Source organism: Argopecten irradians, chromosome 7, assembly GCF_041381155.1.
Source record: "Argopecten irradians isolate NY chromosome 7, Ai_NY, whole genome shotgun sequence".
Classification (NCBI taxonomy): Eukaryota; Metazoa; Mollusca; class Bivalvia; order Pectinida; family Pectinidae; genus Argopecten; species Argopecten irradians.
The window spans coordinates 40,227,380-40,248,786 of record NC_091140.1 but is presented as its reverse complement, the minus strand read 5'-3'; the positions used below and the strand labels follow the sequence as shown (position 1 = coordinate 40,248,786).

Below are 21,407 nucleotides of genomic sequence, written 5' to 3'. Positions count from 1 at the left end.
GGATGCTGTTCATACAGGGGAAGATGTTCATACAGGGGAGGCTGTTCATACAGGGGAAGATGTTCTTACCGGGGAGGCTGATCATAAAGGGGAGGTTGTTCATACAGGGGAAGTTGTTCATACAGGGGAAGATATTCATACAGGAAAGGATGTTCATACCAGGGAGGCGGTTCATACAGAGAAAGTTGTTCATACAGGGAAGCTGTTCATACAGGGAGGCTGGCCATACAGAGGAAGTTGTTCATACAGGGGAAGTTGTTCATACAGGGGAAGATGTTCATACAGGGGAAGCTGGACATACAGGGGAGGCTGTTCATACAGGGGAAGATGTTCTTACTGGGGAGGCTGTTCATAAAGGGGAGGCTGTTCATAAAGGGGAGGTTGTTCATACAGGGGAGGATATTCATACAGGAAAGGATGTTCATACCAGAGAGGCGGTTCATACAGAGAAAGTTGTTCATACAGGGAAGCTGTTCATACAGGGGTAGCTGATCATACAGAGAAAGTTGTTCATACAGGGAAGCTGTTCATACAGGGGTAGCTGATCATACTGGGGATGCTGTTCATACAGGTGAGGCTGTTCATTCAAGGGAAGATGTTCATACAGGGGAGGCTGGTCATACAGGGGAGACTGGTCATGCAGAGGAAGCTTTCTTAGCATGAATTTAATAGTTTACACTAGAATTCCTACGTAATGTACCTATGAAAAGTCATACTCGCACACTATATACTGTCACCGAGCAACCCTTATTTGTGATCATGAATTGGATTGTGATTTTATGCCATTGACACAACACAGAATATTATAATTTTGATTGTCGTGTTTATTTCAAATCGTGCCACAGATAGCATACTATGCTGATGTGAGATTGTGATCCTAACAATATGCTATGACGGCGAATGTCACTAAAAAGGAGCAACTCTATCTCTTCTAAAACACCTTGATTTGTTTTCCTAATACAACTTCTTGATTCGACATCAAAACGACATTTCCCATGGTTTTCCCAACTTTGTGGTCTTAATTTAATGGAAGTTTGTAATAAATAACAATATCAATATTGGCCGAGATATGTAAGTTGTCTGTTTTATGTGACATTTCTGAGCCTTGATATGAAAAGTAAATTCCAATGTGTCCATTAAGTAACATTTTACATACAGGAAGGTTCAACCACACGCAAAGTATTGGGGGAATACCTTACGAAACATTCAATGTAACAGCGGACAAGGTGTATCGGTTCCGCGTCATCAGCAACACTATGACGTACGCCTTTCGGGTATCGGTGGACCAGGTAAGAAAAATAAACTGATCATTTCATTGTTTTTGTTTCTGTATTATTCATTTCTCCTAAAACCGACATAACAAGATAATATAAAGAGACAATGTACCCAGGGTGGTAATATGTTACGCTGTGTATTGGTTATACCGGTGAAAATGTTCCCAGGGTAGCGATAAGTTACGCTGTGTATTGGTTATACAGGTGAAAATGTACCCAGGGTAGTGATAAGTTACGCTGTGTATTGGTTATACAGGTGAAAATGTACCCAGGGTAGTGATAAGTTACGCTGTGTATTGGTTATACAGGTGAAAATGTACCCAGGGTAGTGATAAGTTACGCTGTGTATTGGTTATACAGGTCAAATGTATCAGAGAAGTGATATGTTACGCTGTGTATTGGTTATACAGGTGAAAAATGTACAAAATGTATCCAGGGTAGTGATAAGTTACGCTGTGTATTGGTTATACAGGTGAAAATGTACCCAGGGTAGTGATAAGTTACGCTGTGTATTGGTTATACAGGTGAAAATGTACCAGGGTAGTAATAAATTACACTGTGTATTGGTTATACAGGTGAAAATGTACCAGGGTAGTAATAAATTGCACTGTGTATTGGTTATACAGGTGAAAATGTACCCAGGGTAGTGATAAGTTACGCTTGTGTATTGGTTATACAGGTGAAAATGTACCAGGGTAGTAATAAATTACACTGTGTATTGGTTATACAGGTGAAAATGTACCCAGGGTAGTGATAAGTTACGCTGTGTATTGGTTATACAGGTGAAAATGTACCCAGGGTAGTGATAAGTTACGCTGTGTATTGGTTATACAGGTGAAAATGTACCCAGGGTAGTGATAAGTTACGCTGTGTATTGGTTATACAGGTGAAAATGTACCAGGGTAGTGATAAGTTACGGTGTGTATTGGTTATACAGGTGAAAATGTACCCCCAGGATAGTGATAAATTTACGCTGTGTATTGGTTATACAGGTCAAAATGTACCCAGGATAGTGATAAGTTACACTGTGTATTGGTTATATACAGGGTGAAAATGTACCAGGGTAGGTAAAATAAATTACACTGTGTATTGGTTATACAGGTGAAAATGTACCAGGTAGTGTAAGTTACGGTGTGTATTGGTTATACAGGTCAAATGTACCAGGGTAGTGATAAGTTACGTTGTGTATTGGTTATACAGGTGAAAATGTACCAGGTAATAATAAATTACACTGTGTATGGTTATTACAGGTGAAAATGTACCCAGGGTAGTGATAAGTTACGGTGTGTATTGGTTATACAGGTGAAAATGTACCCAGGATAGTGATAAGTTACGTGTGTATTGGTTATACAGGTGAAAATGTACCCAGGATAGTGATAAGTTACGCTGTGTATTGGTTATACAGGTGAAAATGTACCCAGGGTAGTGATAAGTTACGCTGTGTATTGGTTATACAGGTGAAAATGTACCCAGGGTAGTGATATGTTACGCTGTGTATTATTTTTGAAAAGCTAAGATGCCATTCCTATAAGAAGATAGACAACTCTTTATCACCTAAGCATTTGTATTTTAAAAGGCATCTTGCGACCAAATGTCTTACTTTCATTTTGTCCTTAACCAAAATTTTGTAGTCAGTTAGCAGCACGATAATTTCAATGTGTTCTATATATTTAAGCTTTCCATAATTAATGACTTTTGTAAAGTCACGACACGTTAAGATATTAAATAATTATCTTTACACGTTGAATATAGCTCGGAATATTCCGATCTTATCCGATCTGTACGGATATCGCCGATGTTGGTCACGTGATGCGACTCGCGTTTCCAATATTACCCGATAGTTTGTTGGTGAAAATTGTATGTAATAAATTCTAACGATACGTACCTTAACATAAAGAGCTTATCATCACTTCCTGAACAATTCAATACAAATAAATGTAAATACAATAAAATAAATAAAAACAAGAAATACGAGAAAATACAAAAGAATAAAAAATTGATAAGAAAATATATTCAAAATTGGATTGTTGTTTTGGAAATAGTGCACTGTTCATTTCTAAGCATCTTGATATTTGGATCGAGACAATATACATGTATGTATATACACTTTTTAAATGTATCCATGTTTTTAACAGCACAAAATGACAGTTATAGCTACAGACGGAAATGACGTCACAGGATTTGAAGTGGAATCCGTCGTGGTACACAGTGGTGAGCGCTATGACGTCACTGTCCGAGCTGATCAAGTGCCGGGATCTTATTGGATACGCTTAGAAACTCTGGACACTCCGTTACAAGGGAAGGTAAGAAAAAAACATATTGTATTGTTGAAACTGTACAACCACAGCGGATAACAAAAGAATACATGAGACCATAGAATAATCTATGTAACTTATTTGAAAGAAGTATCCATGCTTTTTCCTACTTTTCAGTGGAACAAATGCAAAAATATCCCTTCAGGACGTTTTGAGAGAATGCGATAACAATAAATGTTTCCTGATGACAAAACTGATCTGATGATGTTAAAACCACCGATAGTGCATAAATCCTACCCATCGTTGGAACAATTACTGATGTTTAATCATGTATATATGTGTCTGATAAACACAAAAAGTGTCATGGTGTTATTTCGGAGCGCAATTAATTATTTTTAATATTTTCATCTTGAAGTAAAATAAGCTCATTTTTTCAATGGTGGTAATGTAAAGTAAGTAACTTTTGTAACTGAAGAAAAATAATTTGTCTGCTCCTGTTTGTGAAGAAAATATCATTCGTCAGCGGTGTGGCATTTTTAATATAATAAACGTTATTTTACTAAATATCCCGCGGTATATTGATAAAAGTACTTTAGTTTCTGCGCAATTATATAAAATCAAGAATTTAAAACTGTTTTATGTGAATCTGTGTTGCATGTCCTAATCGTATTAGACCAATCATATATTTCCATTCACCAGACATCGTCTCCACATTCCGGACTAGCCATTCTTTGGTACCAGGACACAGAACTGGCTTTGCCAACATCACAGAGGTCTGTCTGTGACAGAAACAACCCGTGTAAGGTCCTCAACTGTCCTTTCATGTGAGTATGCACAGGAGCAATGATATACAAACGAATCTAAACATTTTTTCCAGCTAAATTTTGTTTATTTGTTTATTTTGTGGCAGAATGATTAACGCCAATGAAGTCAGACAAAATAGATCAAACACTAATAAATAAAATGTCTATCTCGTAACAAAAAATTCTTTCTTAGGCTTACCACATCACATAGGGCACTCTCAATATTATAGGAGTTACATCTATTACTGTCCTAATATCCAACCCTGGACATTGTCGAAGCAAAACTGAAGGCACTGTCTGTGACAACGGATAACAGTTTACGTGTTCCTTTGGTGTACATAGAATAGTCGAATACCGATACATTATGGTTGAGTTTATGACTTTGAAATTAGGCGCCACGCCTCTTTAACCTTAAAAGGGTTGTGACGGACGGACGGACGGAGGACGCCGGACTCCACGTTATGACATAAGGTCACATTGTATTGGTCCTTAGGACCAGGTGACCTAATGAAAGACGAAATGATACTCGGAAGTTTTACGGGCAATGGTTGACCAAAGAATTGTGTACTTGCTAAATAGTGGTTATCCTATAGGATTACTTGAATATGTTCACTCAAATTAACATCTTCCGACTAAGATCACTTGCAATAAGCGGCATTTGTACACTGCATATGTATATTGTACACTATAGCTATGCAGTTGTATTTTCCCGCTTAGAAAAAATTAAAAATGATTAAATAACAAATCTTACCGTCATTATTTTTATAAGTTGTGAATGTTTGGCAATCAATATGTGAAATAATGTGAAAAAAAAAGTAAAGGAAATGTTGATTTGTAAGTTAATGACCCTCTGTCCGTAAAGAATCTTCATCTAATAATCTTTTGGCAGAATGTTCTCCAAATCTATTATGAATTCGATTAGAAGATTACACAGTAACAGAGATAGTTATAAGCCCTAGGATTGAGCGCTGATATATTCCTGAGGTAACAGCATCTGTCGCCATCTTTCAGTGAAACATCATTTTTATTCACGTGACTCTCTACCTAGTTACACGAAACCGCTCAATAAACCGCTCAAACAAAATTCGATTTTATGTGCACCTGTGATCCAGGGCTCATATTGCAGTCTTCAAATATAATCAATCAATAAATCTTTTATTTACCAAAAGTCCTTAGACTTATAGGTACAAAACATGTTTACATTACATTTAATTAAGTACAACTGTAGATATATATACAATGTAGTTTAGACAATGGAGAATGACATCAAATACCAAATTCTCTATACAAAAGAGTGAAACGTAATATCAACTTGAAATATATTTTTGATCATCGTCTCTTAAAATCTGGATACAAATATTTCTCTAAATTTGATAACTTTCTAACATTTACTGTACTAAGCAATTGTATCAGTTTAAATATCGATGGTTCCTGTAATAATAGTGTTTGATTAATCGGCACCTGAGATCAATATAAAATGGACAAATCAAAATAAAGTGAAACTCATCTTCTATATCCCTCCAATTACATTTGGTACAAATTCTGTTTCTTCTTATCACATTTTGATGCCTCCCTATTTCTATATTAAATTAATGAGCAGATATCCTAAACTCAGTTAACATTTGTTTGTATCTATTTTCGATCAGTTTTCATAAATAAAATTGTCAAAATGACTATCTATAAGGTGTTGGTATAAAAATCATTTATGGGACGTGGTTACATTGGATATTATGTTTTGTTTTGGAGTATCAATAAGTCTCTGTTCTAATATTTTAAACGCAACATGAAAAGATAATGAAGATTCAAACATGTAATTAAGGATGTGCTCCTCTGAGCATTAAAAATTTTCTTGTATTAAACTTTTTTTTCTCATATAGATTTTTGAAAAAGGAGCTCGTACCATTAAAGAAAATCGAAGAAAAAAATATGTCCGTGTGCTCATTTTTGAGCTATTATCACTCAACTTACCTAGTTGACAAAATATTGAATTTTATATGAATTTTGCCGTTTTGACCATATTTACAAGAGATTAAAGCCATAATTTCTCAATGATGTGTTTGATATGTATGGATGTTTGTAGAATTTGCTTCCCAGCGGTCTTCTTTAAAAACATACCGCTTGTGTTTAAAAAGACTCATATTTTTCTCAGAATAACAACTTAAGCTACCCCTAGCCCTTAATTTTGACCTACAAAATGCACCATTTTCAGCCGTTTTTGCCAAATTTAACCCTTTATAGAAAAATTTCTGGTATTAAATTTTTGTTAATATTTTGTATATCAATAGGGAAAGGGTTGTTCTTTCTAAATCTGCCAGAAAAATGGGGAGTCCGTGTGCTTACTTTTTTGCCCCATTTGAATATTTTATTTACTAGAATAAACATATTTTCCTATGCTGATAGCAGAAGATTAAACAGAAAGACGGTCTTGTCACACTACATGTAGTTTCAAACTAAAGAGTCCCTTTAACCTGAACTATTTCATATTTCTATTTAGAAATTTAAGAAATTGTAATTTGCATAGTTCATATGCCAACACCTGCATTGCAAGCATTTTGTGTCTGCTATTCCATTGCATGACCGTAAAAGGCGACTAAATATGGAATCTTTATCTCGTGGCTTTATCAAACAATATAATGTATTTAACATCTATTATTCACTATAAGATAGTATTATCTTTTTATTATTAACGGGTTTGTAGTGACAGGAAAGTTTTCTTGAGATATGATATTTGACACAGAAATCCAAAATATTTTGATCTACAGAGTGTAGGTAGCCACTAGAATTCAGATTCCAGATTTAGTCGCCTTTTTCGAGTATGCAATGACGCATATCATCATCCTTGCAATTTAGGTTTTGCTTAATATTTTCTCCTACAACAAACTTAAATAACTTAAACACTTGCGTTAATCATGGAAGATCCAGAAGATACTTAATTGACAGACAATAATATTTATTGAATGTGACCTAATTTATTTACGTGACCTAGCAAATGTGACCCTATGATGTAATAATCTAAAGCAGATCGTGATAAATACAAATCAAATGCTAAACATTACCCTTAAGATTTGAAATGATTGAAAAATTGAAATATTTTCATCTCAATAACCGCGAAATTAATATTCCAAATTAAGTCGCCTTTTATCATGCAGTGGAGCAGTACGCATAATTCTAACATCCTACCTCAGTGAAGGCGTTGCTTGAAATTAAGCTCATAAAACAATCTAATTAATTCAAAATAATGTTCGTACATTGTATATTAGACGGAAAACTTGTAAGCATTAGGAAAAGGTCCATTACACCTTCTAAACAACTTTATTGAAATATTCAAAATGTTAATTTTCATCACGCAGGTCGTATTATGTTTCCCGAAGTCGTCCTAATTACCACGCGTCAGTTGACTATTACTGCGCCAGACGGCAAAATAGAGACATGAATCTTAACTGTGAATATAGATTATCTATAGATTTGAATTTGTTTTGTGTTGTAACCTCATCTTTGGCCATCGTTATCAATGTTATTATGTTGTAATTGTTTTAAGATACTTTTAATTTTTGTTTCAGAAAGGTAACCTTGTGGCCCTTTCATGAATATCATGAAGTTGATTATCTTTTAAATTGAATGTGAAAGCATTTAAATTATCATTCTTCAAAAATGAATTGGGAAGCTAATACTGTTGTTCATCATTGTCTCTCGTTTTTGACCAGCTTTCGTTTTGTGTTCCAAAACTAGAATATGACGGTCTATCTTTAAAATAGTTGGAGTTGGTATTCCCCACATTTTCCTGACGTTTTTTTAGATAACCAATCATTGTAATGAAACTATCAGTAAACATTTGAAAATCATATCTTAGTACACAGATCTTATTTCGGTTCATGCCCCTATAAACATTACTCACTCTCGTGTGAAATACATATGTATATTCCACATTCAACAACCACTCGTTGTGTAATATTCATATAACATCTCTCGGAACAACTCTCGGAACATCACTGAATGTCACCCTTTCTCTGTTTTAGTTACCGCCCTGATAGTTATATTGTGTGCACGTCCGTGGCGGAACTGAAGGCTAGCCGTGAGGAACAAGACACTTACCCGGTAGCTAATGTCAGCTCCACGGAAACCTTCCAGGAAATCTTTCTCAACTTTGGTTTCGCATGTGTGTAATACTCAATTGTTTTGGAGTTTTATAAAGATAATTTAGATGTAATATGGTATTAAACCGTTCCCTGTTTAAAACACGACAACATTAACATGGACATTATCATTATCAATAATTACGTCACTATGGCAACGATTGACCGATCGCCAAGTGTATTAATATAGCCACGTCTCGTACAAATGCACGTGTACATATCCAATGTCGGCGCAAACATTGTAGCAAACACATTACAAAATTCAAAGTTACGTGCGGTTTGATTGACAGCTGGCAATTCGTCAATAACGAGTCAGTATGTTAGCCCCATAACATATATCACTAACAAACTGTATAGCGTGAGCGCAACAATTCAAGTAAATACTTTAACTTTTGATAACAGGGACCAGGAATCCAGTTAGTGCTGCGGTCAACAACAAGGTCAACGTGTTGCCGTCGGTACCACTCCAGGTGGGTCCTTACGTCTGTCCAGTCATCCGACCACACTACACGGACTGTTTTGATTTGGTGTCCAGCATATCAATTTGAAATCTGAATTACATCTTTAAGTTTTACTATTAAATGCCAGTAAAAGCTGAGTTTTGAATGCAAGTCAGTTTAGTCAAGAATTAACAGCGGCTACAAATTATATCTCAACGTCATTCTCCGTTGCCAGTGAGGAAAAATTCCGAAGCAACTGCTCACGTAAAAAACGGCTTTTAAGTTAAGATTCAGGACAAAAATGTAATTCATTTAGATTCAGGTAAGATTAAATTGGAAGGTTTATCTATTCACTAATGTTTTCATTTTGTATTTTCCAAGCGTTACTTGTTTGTAATCAGCACGCGAGAGTGTGATTTTTGTAATCACAGCGAGAGTGTGACTTTAGTTATACTGTCTTGCGCGATTCTGGATCTTGTGTTGACCTTCCTGTTCACCGGTCAATTTTGTGAGAAAGTTTTCCAAACTCTACAGATATTGGATGATTTACATAGAAATCAACGTTACGGAACACCTCTATCACAAGAGTTCGCTTCGCAATTCAGTAAAGTCAAGAAGCAACAATTCAGTATAGTCAAGGATCATCAATTCTTCCAGTATAGTCAAGAATCAACAATTCAGTTATAGTCAAGAATCACAACAATTCAGTATAGTCAAGGATCACTCAATTTAGTATAGTCAAGATATCAACAATGTATAGTCAAGAATCAACACAATTCAGTATAGAATCAAGGATCATCAATTCAGTATAGTCAAGAATCAACAATTCAGTATAGTCAAGGATCATTCAAGTTTAGTATATAGTCAAGGATCAATTTCATTTCATAGTCAAGAATCAACAATTCAGTATAGTCAAGAATTCAATTCAGTATAGTCAAGAATCAACAATTCAGTATAGTCAAGAATCAACAATTCAGTATAGTCAAGAATCAACAATTCAGTATAGTATAGTCAATCAATTCAGTATAGTCAAGAAATCAACAATTCAGTATAAAAAATCAACAATTCAGTATAAATCAAGAATCATCAATTCAGTTATAGTCAAGAATCAACAATTCAGTAATAGTCAAGATACAATTCAGTATAGTCAAGAATCATCAATTTAGTATAGTCAAGAATCAACAATTCAGTATAGTCAAGAATCAACAATTCAGTATAGTCAAGAAAATCATCAATTTAGTATAGTCAAGAATCAACAATTCAGTATCAAGAATCAACAATTCAGCATAAATCAAGAATCAACAATTCAGCATAATCAAGAGATCATCAATTCAGTATAATCAAGAATCATCAATTTACTTTAGTAGTCAAGAATCAACAATTCAGTATAGTCAAGAATCATCAACGATTGGACTGACAGGTGAAAATAACATAAATATCGATAACGTCTTCATCAGCAAGTATTACTTGTAGTTCATTATTGTCCACAGCTGTATCCAGACTTGTCCGAGACATTCACAGAGTGTGTACAGCGATGCGACGAGTACTGTACGTGTACTCACGTGGTTAAACTGGGCATTGGCAATACGGTGCAGCTAGTTCTACTAAATACAAGTGAGTTTATCCTACCTAGATAATGGTATGCGGATCTTACTGCTATTTACTGTAGAAAGCATTTCATTGTAGCATTGCGCTTTTGTTAGTGTTTGTATACAAACAGTTTACATAATACATATTTGTTGAATATTTTAACAACTACCGAGTCGCAGGGTCATTTTCGCTTAAGCATTACTTTTTAATCGAGTTTTGCTTTCTTTTTCTATGTATCAATTCATCAAAGCTTTTTTGTCGTTGAATCATTATGCTAACTTACCTTTGTCTTACAGACGATAGTCCATATGGTATGGCACACCCTATCCATATCCATGGCCATCGCCCACATCTCATAAAAATGGTGTACCCGGAATATGATAAACGCGGAAGGATATCAAATTCTACTAAAGACATCCAATGTGATACGCCTAGATGCAATAACGCCACCTGGAGGAATCCTTCTTGGAAATTTGGTAATGTACCGGATGTAGATCTCGTGAGTCCCACGCGGAAGGACACGGTGATCGTACCCAGACAGGGATATGTGGTCCTGCGCATGGTAGCAGACAATCCAGGTAACCTTGTCAATTGCTTCACTTGCCGCTGTGTGAAGTTTTTCATCTGCTGTCTTTATAATGCCGTTTATCGTGATTTTGTTATTATTTACATACAGATACTTTTCCTATACAGTGTTACACTCGCGAACACATGAAGTCACAAACTCTGTAATATGTAAATACAGAATTTGACTTTGATGAATATAACATCAGCCATGTTAAATCCTGGTTGATGATCTGTCTATTCGTTTAGGTTATTGGTTCATGCACTGCCATATCGAGGTCCATCAGGTGTTTGGGATGAGCCTGGTGCTACAGGCCGGGGAAGTCACCGACATGCCGCCGTTACCTAGGGGATTTCCTACCTGTGGAGGGTATAGGCCGGATACAGAGATTAAGGAAAACACTAGTCTACTAAAACGGTTAGGTAAATTACCAGGGATAATATTTGAAATGTTTTTATATTTAGGTTAGATGCAAATTGGTGAGAACTTGTGAAGGTATTTCGGATTGATCCAGTTAAAATAAATCCCGTTATTGAAATAGATATGATTCCATAATGAAAGTATTCGGCCGCATTATTGGCATATTTCTTCATGCATTCACACATTTCAAGACAAACTAAAGTTATATTGAAGCATTAGAGCCGACAAGTACTAATCTCTACTGATATCAGTTCTAGAGAACAAGTTTGGGACGTACATTTAAATACTACTCCACTAACTAGATAATTTACAATGTAATGTGTAAAACATCGTACATGCCATAGTTTTCTCTACCGACAGGTGTAATAATGCTCTCATGCCGTCTTTAGAGGTTATTATATGACAATTTTGATATCGAACCCTTTATCAGCCCGAGACCGCCATATCAGGCCCAGGACCCACTGTATGGTAACGGGATCCGGCCCCGGTTGTTTGGTATCTACTTCCGAAAAAAATCGTACAAAAAAAAATGAGAGAAGTACGTGCTAAATCGCTTAAAAACTCGATATTATTTCATTTGTTTATCGAAATCTATCAAAGATGTGAAGAGTGAAAGCTTAGAATTTTAATATGTCCCGCAATTGTATGTGAAAATGAGAATAAAGTCTCCTTTTTTGTATTCAATCATGTAACCTGGATCGTATTTCCGTACAAAATTAAGTTTATCTTTGTTTAAAGCATAAGAAAATAGCAATTTAATTACGCTAAGGCATGAGGAAACCTTTAGGGCGTCTCGGGTTTTTATTATGGCCGTCGGCTTCCTTTCACGAATTTGTATTTAATACTTAGTAATAGTTAGTTACAAAACGCGCCGAATAACATCATTGTCGGTAGGTACACACAATAACTAAATACTAAGTACAAAAAGTCGTGAGTGAAGCTGGTTTTTTTCTGACATCGGCCATTTTATGTTTCACCAGATTTTGTGACCCTCATTTAAATATAACAACGTCTTGGATTTCTTATATAAGCTCGGACCAAACACTCAGCTTTTTGTGTTAGCTATCATCATTGTCAACATGGCTGCCAGTTATCTATCAATTCATCCAATGGTTATCAGACAAGTAGAACCTAAATAAAGATTTATGTTTGTGTCCCCCATTTGACAATAACCTAAAATCAGCGATATGTACTCTATCTTAGTGTTTAGTGTGATAATATTTTCAAAGCGAAAGTGAAAAAAAAGTCACTGTTGGACACGTATAAATCGTACAACAACTTAAAGGGACAATTCAGTGAGGCTAATTCTGTTTTAAAAAGTTATATGTCCCGTATTTTTCATACTCACGAATCAAGATAGGCTTTTAATATGTTATTCATCATCACCAAAAGTTACTAACATTTTGAAAATCATAGTACTTTCAATTCAATGGTTTTAATTTTACAAATACAAATGAGAGCAAAAAACTGATTTTTAGCAGTAGTGCCAAAAATAATATATGTGCATCTATAATGAAGCGAAATGAGTACCTACGGTCAGACCATGAAGCCGAATTGTGGTCTACAATTTCACTTCACATTTTTACCGTGTTGTTAGTAATTGTGAAGTGATTTCTGCAGGAATGTTTCCATCTAAACATACATAAGGCATAACAACAACAATTTTACGGCACATAATTTCTGCTTTGTAATTAACGTTTATAAAGGCATACGCCCAGTTACGGCACATATAACTGTAGCCCGAGATACTCTGGCCCTGACACCAGACTTAGACATTAGATGACAGATAGATGTACATATCTGTCATAATGTCTAAGTCTGGTGTCAGGGCCAGAGTATCTCGGGCTAATATAACTTTAATACATACCCACGAAGCACAATATGGCATAAATGTATTGTTCTGTACATGAACATTACATTGATGCCATTTGTGAAACATATAAATAATAATAAATTCTACGACATTGTTAAGCGTTTTAAATGGATACGTTTGAAATTCCAATACGATTAAGCAGGTACATTATGTACGTTGTACTCATACCCGAGCCAATGTCACGTATGTTCTTATCTAAGAACACAGCAGTTAATTAATCCATTGTTTTGTTCGGGTTTGTTTATAATAAACTGTTACCAAATAGTAATATATGGTTGTTACCAATGCAGTATAAATGACAGGTAGAATATAACATATATATAAAGGGTTTCCAACGACGAAAGAGTTATCTCCCCTGACCCATCAGACGATTGATCTCTTATTGATGTCATGTGTTTCGTACTTTTTGCTTATTGTGTGCATTGACTTACTGTACTGCTAGAAACCATTTTCAAATTAGAATCATAGCCTTGCTGAATTGCGTGCATTAAAAAACTATATACATAGCGTAGAACACTTCTACTTTCATTTTATTCAAAAATACGTGACTGCGGCTACAAATTTATCTCAACATCATTCTCCGTTGCCAGGCGGAAAATTCCGAAGCGGTAGTGTCATATAAAATTGTGTTTAAGTTAAGATATAGGACAAAATGTAAGTTTAAGATTCATTTACCAATTGCATTAGAAGGTTTACCTTTTACTGATGTTTTCATTGTGATTTATTTCAAAGTGTATAGTTTGTAATCAGACGACAGTGACTTTGAATACGCATATAATACAAATCGAGCGGCGATCGGTTGTTTTTACTTGTGTACACATTACGTTTTGACACGTAGTCAGTTTTTTTTTTACATATGAATCTTCTTGGATTATTAAGTGGAATATGTTCGTGCTTGAAGTACTATTCTACCAAATTAATACTTAAAGATGCCCCACCGCCGACAGACCATATTCATCATTCGAACAATAATTGGTGTTTAATCGTGTAATATTTATATGTCTCATTAACACAAAAAATAACGTAGAATAATTCATTTTGCCTTTGGTGCATGCGCAATCAGTACTTCATTCCATATAGGATATAGTGCCACAGAATTTTTACGGGATGCAATTAATTATTTTTTATATTCTAAACTTAAAAGTAAAATAAGAAGCTCAAACTTTTCAATGGTGATAATGGTATAAAGTAAGTATCTTTTGTAATTGAAGAAAAATAATAAATTGTCTGCTCCTGTTTTCGATAGTGAAAAAACACCATTTTATCAGCGGTGGAGCATCTTTAATCGACAATCCATGTTTCTTCTTAATTATGCAGTTATTGTCGATCACCTGTAATGATGTTCATCCAAATCCGGGCCCCTCCCACACTTTAATGATATCTTTATTATCTTAGCATTCGCAGTCTAAGAAATAAGTTAGCATATCTAGAGAATATAGCATTAGATTCTGATATAGTATGTGTTACTGAGACTCACCTCGATATATCGATAGCAGACGACGACATATGCATGATGCATAGGTACAATATGTTCCGTAAAGACCGCGGGACTCCGGGTGGGGGAATTATTGTATATACTTCAAATGTCCTGTGCACTCGTCGTAGAGCCGACTTAAAATTCCATATTGGTGAAGTTGTGTTGACTGAGATCCAATTTCCAAATAAAACATACCTTCTCTGTACAGTCTACAGACCTCCGAATTGTATCCACGCTTTGTGAAATTCCTTCCGGTTCTCCCTTGAATCAGCATTTAACGAAACTTTATATACACTCATTGTAGGCAATATCAATATATACCTTCGTGCAACAGACAGAAATCATCCTTTCATAAAACATAAAATATCACTTTCACCTCACAATGTAACTGACAGTCCGACTAGAATAGGGCGCACGTGCGACACACTTATTGACGTCATTTTTCTGTCTGACACGTGTAGTCACACTTGCACCTTCGCGGACACAGTGATACTGTATCATTGACTGTAGAGACAACGATTACTAAAAGTTATAAACGTAAAAGCTGATGATATAATGATGCAAATTTCGATCTTTTTAACAATAAACTAGAGACGACTGACTGGACCGAACTTTTTTCTTCAACACCTAATGTAGATGACATGGGCCAAGCTTTTTCAGATACATATTTAGGTATAGCAGACACATATATTCTTTCCAAAATTGCAACAATTAGGCCAGAAGATAAACCATGGTTTGAATCGGACATGAGACGAGAAATTAGGAAACGAGATAGACTGCTTCAAAAATATAAATCTAATCACTAAATCTAATCGCTAAATCTTAATTATTTTAGAAAACAACGCAATAAGGTAAACAATCAAAAGAAAAAAAGTTTTATGCAGATATTAATGGTCTATTCGATAACTATAGTAAATCAAATCTTAGGAATATTTGGAAACTTATCCGCAGACTGTATTGATGACTGGAGGGAAGGGGGGGGGGGGGGGGGCGACGCAGACGTTCCTATTGCTGAATCCTCCAGAATTGACTTTAATATCTGATGTACCAGTTACTGTAAATGACATTACTGACATTCTTAAAATCATTAAAAAAAAATAGGAAAACAGTAGGACACACGATTCATTTAGTCACATTATGCTAAAAAAAACTGCAGTAGCCTAACCTCTATCAATTATCTCTCTGTCCTCATTGGACACTGAGTTCCTTTCCAACACAATGTATTTAAAAAGGGTGACAAATAAGACCTTTCAAATATATATATTTTATAAAATTTGGTAAATAGACAACCAATCGTTTAGGGCGTTCGACAGAGTGTGGCACAGGGGATTAGAAATAAAATTAATTGGCTATGGTATACCGGGAAATTATTGATATGGTTAACTAATTATGCTAGGAATAGAACATGTATGTCTGGGGAACGCTAAATCTGGTATTAAAATTACGAAGGCAGCGGTGCCTCAGGGGTCTGTACTAGGTCCCCTTTTATTATTTTTTTTTTATAAAGACAGTCTGTCTATTAAGCTTTTCACTGATGACACTTCTGTACTCTGCACTGATAAATCCCCACAAGTAATAGAACAGAAAATAAATAATGATCTCTCGAATATCCCGTCTTGGGCCGAGAAATGGTAAGTGAAGTTTAATCCAGTAAAAACGCAGGAAATCCAAATATAGAATTTTGAACTTAAACCATGTTTGTTGATATTGTTTTAATAAATGTAAAATATTGGCTTTAATTGATTGTCATCGACATCTTGGAGTTTATGTTTATTCTGGGGTGGCTCTTACAAAAGCAACTTAGGAGTTCTCTCTTCTTCGGAAATTAAAATTCATTCTCTCTAGACATACATTACATTAAGCAAACGTTATTTATTCTTCCTCCTATAGGTTGGGAAATATTGGGTCGAGTTGTGGGTGTAGGTCGCTGATGCAGAAATTCTAGAAGAAAAAATACAAGCAGGTCGTGTTGTTACGGGGTTTACCACTCCTATATACTGTAAAACTGGCTTAGGGAGCCCTTGTCTAACAGACGGTCTTGTAAAACTGGCTGGGTAGTCCTTGTCTAACAGACGGTCTTGTAAAACTGGCTGGGAGTCCTTATCTAACAGACGGTCTTGTAAAACTGGCTGGGAGTCCTTGTCTAACAGACGGTCTTGTAAAACTGGCTGGGAGCCCTTGTCTAACTGACGGTCTTGTAAAACTGGCTGGGAGTCCTTGTCTAACAGACGGTCTTGTAAAACTGGCTGGGGAGTCCTTGTCTAACAGACGGTCTTGTAAAACTGGCTGGGAGCCCTTTTCTAACAGACGACTTGTAAAACTGGCTGGGAGTCCTTGTCCTAACATACGGTCTTGTAAAAACTGGCTGGGAGTCCTTGTCTAACAGACGGTCTTGTAAAACTGTCTTGTAAAATTGGCCGGGAGCCATTGTCTAACAGACGGTCTCGTAAAACTGACTGGGAGTCCTTGTCTAACAGACGGTCTTGTAAAACTGGCTGGGATTCCATGTCTAACAGAGGGTCTTGTAAAACTGGCCGGGAGTCCATGTCTAACAGACGGTCTTATAAAACTAGCTGGGAGTCCATGTCTAACACACGGTCTTGTAAAACTGGCCGGGTGTCCTTGTCTAACAGACGGTCTCGTAAAACTGGCTGGGAGTCCATGTCTAACAGACAGTCTTATAAAACTGGCTGGAAGTCCTTGTCTAACAGACGGTTTTGTAAAACTGGCTGGGAGGCCTTGTCTAACAGACGGTCTTGTTAAACTGGCTGGGAGGCCTTGTCTAACAGACGGACTTGTTAAACTAGCTGGGAGTCCTTGTCTAACAGACGGTCTTAAAAACCTGGCTTGGAGGCCTTGCCTAACAGATACGGTCTTGTAAAACTGGCAGGGAGTCCTTGTCTAACAGACGGTCTTATAAAACTGGCTGGGAGGCCTTGTCTAACAGACGGTCTTGTTAAACTGACTGGGAGTCCTTGTCTAACAGACGGTCTTTTAAAACTGGCTGGGAGTCCTTGTCTAACAGACGGTCTTGTAAAACTGGTAATGAGTTTAACAGACAGTCTCGTAGAAAACTGAAATTATTTTTATAAATACATCATAGACTAACCCAAACTATCTACAAACACTCCTCCTGCTTATAGTTGCTGAAAACACCCGACACCTTCTTCGTCATGCAGAAAATTATTCAATTCCTAATAATAGACTGGTATCTTCCATTCGTTTATGGAACCAGTTGCCTATAGACACCAGGCATTATGAGTCTTTCTCTAGTTTTAAACATGCTATCCGGAACCAAGACTTACCTGTAGTACCCGATTTCTTTAATTTTGGAGACCGTAATCTAAATATAATACATACGAAACTAAGAAATTGTTTAAGTTCTTAACGTAGTCATTTATTCAGAGCTAATATTGTAAAAGACCAAAACTGTTATTTCGGTTCCCTAGTTGAAGATCCACAGCATTTCTTTTTTAATTGTAATTCATATATTGACCAAAGAATCATTCTATTTCGACAGCTTAACTCATATGTTCCACACTTTATTACTTTTTGGAAATACGAACCTAAGTACTCGAGGAAACGAATTAATCTTCATGCACACTCAGTAATATACCAAAGACATTTAGTCTAATAGATTTTAACTTCGTCTTTCTATATCTGATGGATGATATGAACATTGATAAGTTGAAAGTTATGAATGAAAAGTGGTTTTAGAATATCTGTCGTCTTTATCGAAATGATATATTTTAAAATAATACCATAATAGAAGGTGATATTATCACTTTGAGGAGCATACTGGTTGTAAAACAGCTCTTTCACTCACCCTTCCTCCCTCTACCCTCTCTATTGCTATCTCTCTATCTCTCCCTTTCCATCGCTCTCTCTCTCTCCACTCTCTCTCTAGGTTTTTTTCCTGGCATATCACAGTAAAACCAACTAAACTAACTTATATTAGAACTTGTTTCTGATGTATAGCCAAATTTTAATGTGCTCTCGACTCAGCGATACAATTTCAAAACGAAAAATACATTTGAATAGTGTTCCTTATATTTGTATTTTAGAACCAACAGAATATAAACTCAGTAAAAGATGGAGATTACTTCAGATGTCTTATAAGTGATATCTTTGTGATTTAACAATGTTTTTAACGAAGATTTATCTTACTTTCATTAGGCGATGTACCAGAAACAGACGATGATTGTACTGCATGGAAAAATGCTAGCAGGAAAAGTATGAGGAATCAGAGAATAGGATATATCCTTCTGGTTAGTATTCTGTCTGTCTCTAACGTCGCCACACTGGTTGCTACGTGCGCCGTGATTCACAGTCGTATGAAGATGAACTATGTTATCAGTATACCGTTTCTAAGGAGACCAAAAGAGGTCAATGACAAACCGGAACCGGAAGTTGTCTTCTCTAAAAGCGATGACCTTAGTAGCTCAAAGGAAAAGCTAATACTAACATGATAGTTTGAAATGTATTGACAGGATACGTATCTCACAAAATTTATATATACATACATGTAATTATAAATGCTAGGCCTATGTCAGCTATGAAAACATTTCATTCAGACCTAAGTCGTAGTAGATATGCGTCTAATCACATCCAATTTTATCTAGGATATAGCGAGCACTTTTGGATATTTACCATGGTAACAACCTGTATACACCGATATCAGTGTGTGATACAATTGTACAAACGTGTTCACCACAAAGTATAAATACATGTATTATAAAACGTGTATAAATCTGAATGCTGTTTGTACACTGTCGCCATGATCGAACAAAAGATCCCACCATTGATGATTTTTATTAGACAAATGAAACATGAATCTTATCTCTGCTTTATTCTTCGTTACTTCTCCATTAAAGATGCTCCACCGCTGACAAATGGTATTTTTTCTCAATCTAAAACAGGAGCAGACGATTTAGTATTTTACTTAAGTTTCAAAAGTTACTTACTTTACACCATTACCACCATTGAAAAGTTTGAGATTCTTATTTTACTTCATAAAAATATGAAAAATAATAAATTGCATCCCGAAAAAAATCCGTGGCACTATATCTTATATGGAATAAAGTAATGATTGCGCATGCACCAAAGGCGAAATAAATTATTTTATGTTTTTTGTGTTATTTAGGCATATATATATACGATTAAACACCAATTATTGTTCAAATGATGAATATCATTTATGTTCCGTCGGCGATGGAGCATGTTTAAGAGATTTGTAACGTAGGAACTTGATGTATAATGTAAATGTGGAAATATCACTGATTTTGATAAAGATGTATCTCTGACTTTGATAAAGATGTATCTCTGAATTTGATAAATATGTATCTCTGAATTTGATAAAGATGTATCTCTGAATTTAATATAGATATATCTCTGAATTTTATATATTTTATATTAGATTTATTTCCTTATCTAATATATATAGATGTATCTCTGAATTGGATATAGAATCTAGATGTATCTCTGAATTTGATATAGATGTATCTCTGTATTTTGATATAGATGTATGTCTGAATTTGATATAGATTTATTTCCTAATTTAATATAGATGCATCTCTGAATTTCTGAATTTGATATAGATGTATCTCTGAATTTGATGTAGATGTATATCTGAATTTGATAAAGAATCTAGATGTATGTCTGAATTTGATATAGATGTATCTCTGAATTTGATATAGATGTATCTCTGAATTTGATATAGATGTATCTCTGAATTTGATATAGATGTATCTCTGAATTTGATATAGATGTATTACTGAATTTAATAATATAAATGTATCTCTGAATAAAATAAAGATGCATATTTGTATGTAACTTAGAAGTATGTCTGAAATTTTCCTTTTCACGCACATCTATGTTGCATTTCAGGACCAGGGATAACCTATACAAACAAACATCAAAGGAAAATTCACTCGTACATGTTTTTAACAATAACGGAAATGATATTCAATTCAATATACAATATTCAATATACAAAATCTGAGATAGCTATCTTTCGACACTACTACATACCTATATATTTTCAGTACTAAGAACTAGCCGTATTAAACACCCATTGTCAAAATCCAAGATGGCTGCCTGTAAGCCACCATATATGCGATCATATCCGAAATGCAATATACACAATCAGGGACAAATCAACCTACAATGTAAATGGAGACAGATCCCTTCAGTGCTTTCTGAGCAGTAACAATCTTCAAATATAAAAATCTAAGATCGCTGCTTGTTGGTCATCTCGTTGATGGATCACTGTTTTCCGCTATCATGCTGTCGACCGCTGCAGTAGGTGTAATGAGAACGCTTTCTCGGGAGTTGCAAACGTCTGATAAATATATGGTACGTCATCGACTCCTTCCGGCACCTACCCCTTACAGGATTAGTTTGTAGTTCCGGATCATCTGTATAGAAATAGCATTTACTACAAATGTTCATTCTCTGCATTATACAGTATTGACTGTGTAGGGAACTAATCAATACATTTATATGTTTTAGTTATAACCTATGTTACCCTAATAACTCCTTCCAGAATGTTATATGTAGATAACCTATGTTTACCCTA

General features: G+C 35.4%; 1 protein-coding gene across 1 annotated transcript in view; it reads left to right on the top strand.

The window, feature by feature from the left end:
* The window catches only part of LOC138327220 (uncharacterized), a 38,948-nt gene extending 17,746 nt beyond the window's left edge, over nt 1–21,202 (top strand). Inside the window, exons 6-15 of the mRNA XM_069273200.1 lie at nt 1,159–1,289; nt 3,410–3,577; nt 4,229–4,353; nt 8,349–8,488; nt 8,868–8,935; nt 10,396–10,519; nt 10,792–11,073; nt 11,309–11,482; nt 19,007–19,098; nt 20,717–21,202. Of these exons, the coding sequence (XP_069129301.1) occupies nt 1,159–1,289; nt 3,410–3,577; nt 4,229–4,353; nt 8,349–8,488; nt 8,868–8,935; nt 10,396–10,519; nt 10,792–11,073; nt 11,309–11,482; nt 19,007–19,098; nt 20,717–20,728 (1,316 nt within the window). The 3' untranslated portion in view covers nt 20,729–21,202. The remainder of the gene's footprint in view (nt 1–1,158; nt 1,290–3,409; nt 3,578–4,228; nt 4,354–8,348; nt 8,489–8,867; nt 8,936–10,395; nt 10,520–10,791; nt 11,074–11,308; nt 11,483–19,006; nt 19,099–20,716) is intronic.
* Nucleotides 21,203–21,407: the final 205 nt, after the last annotated feature.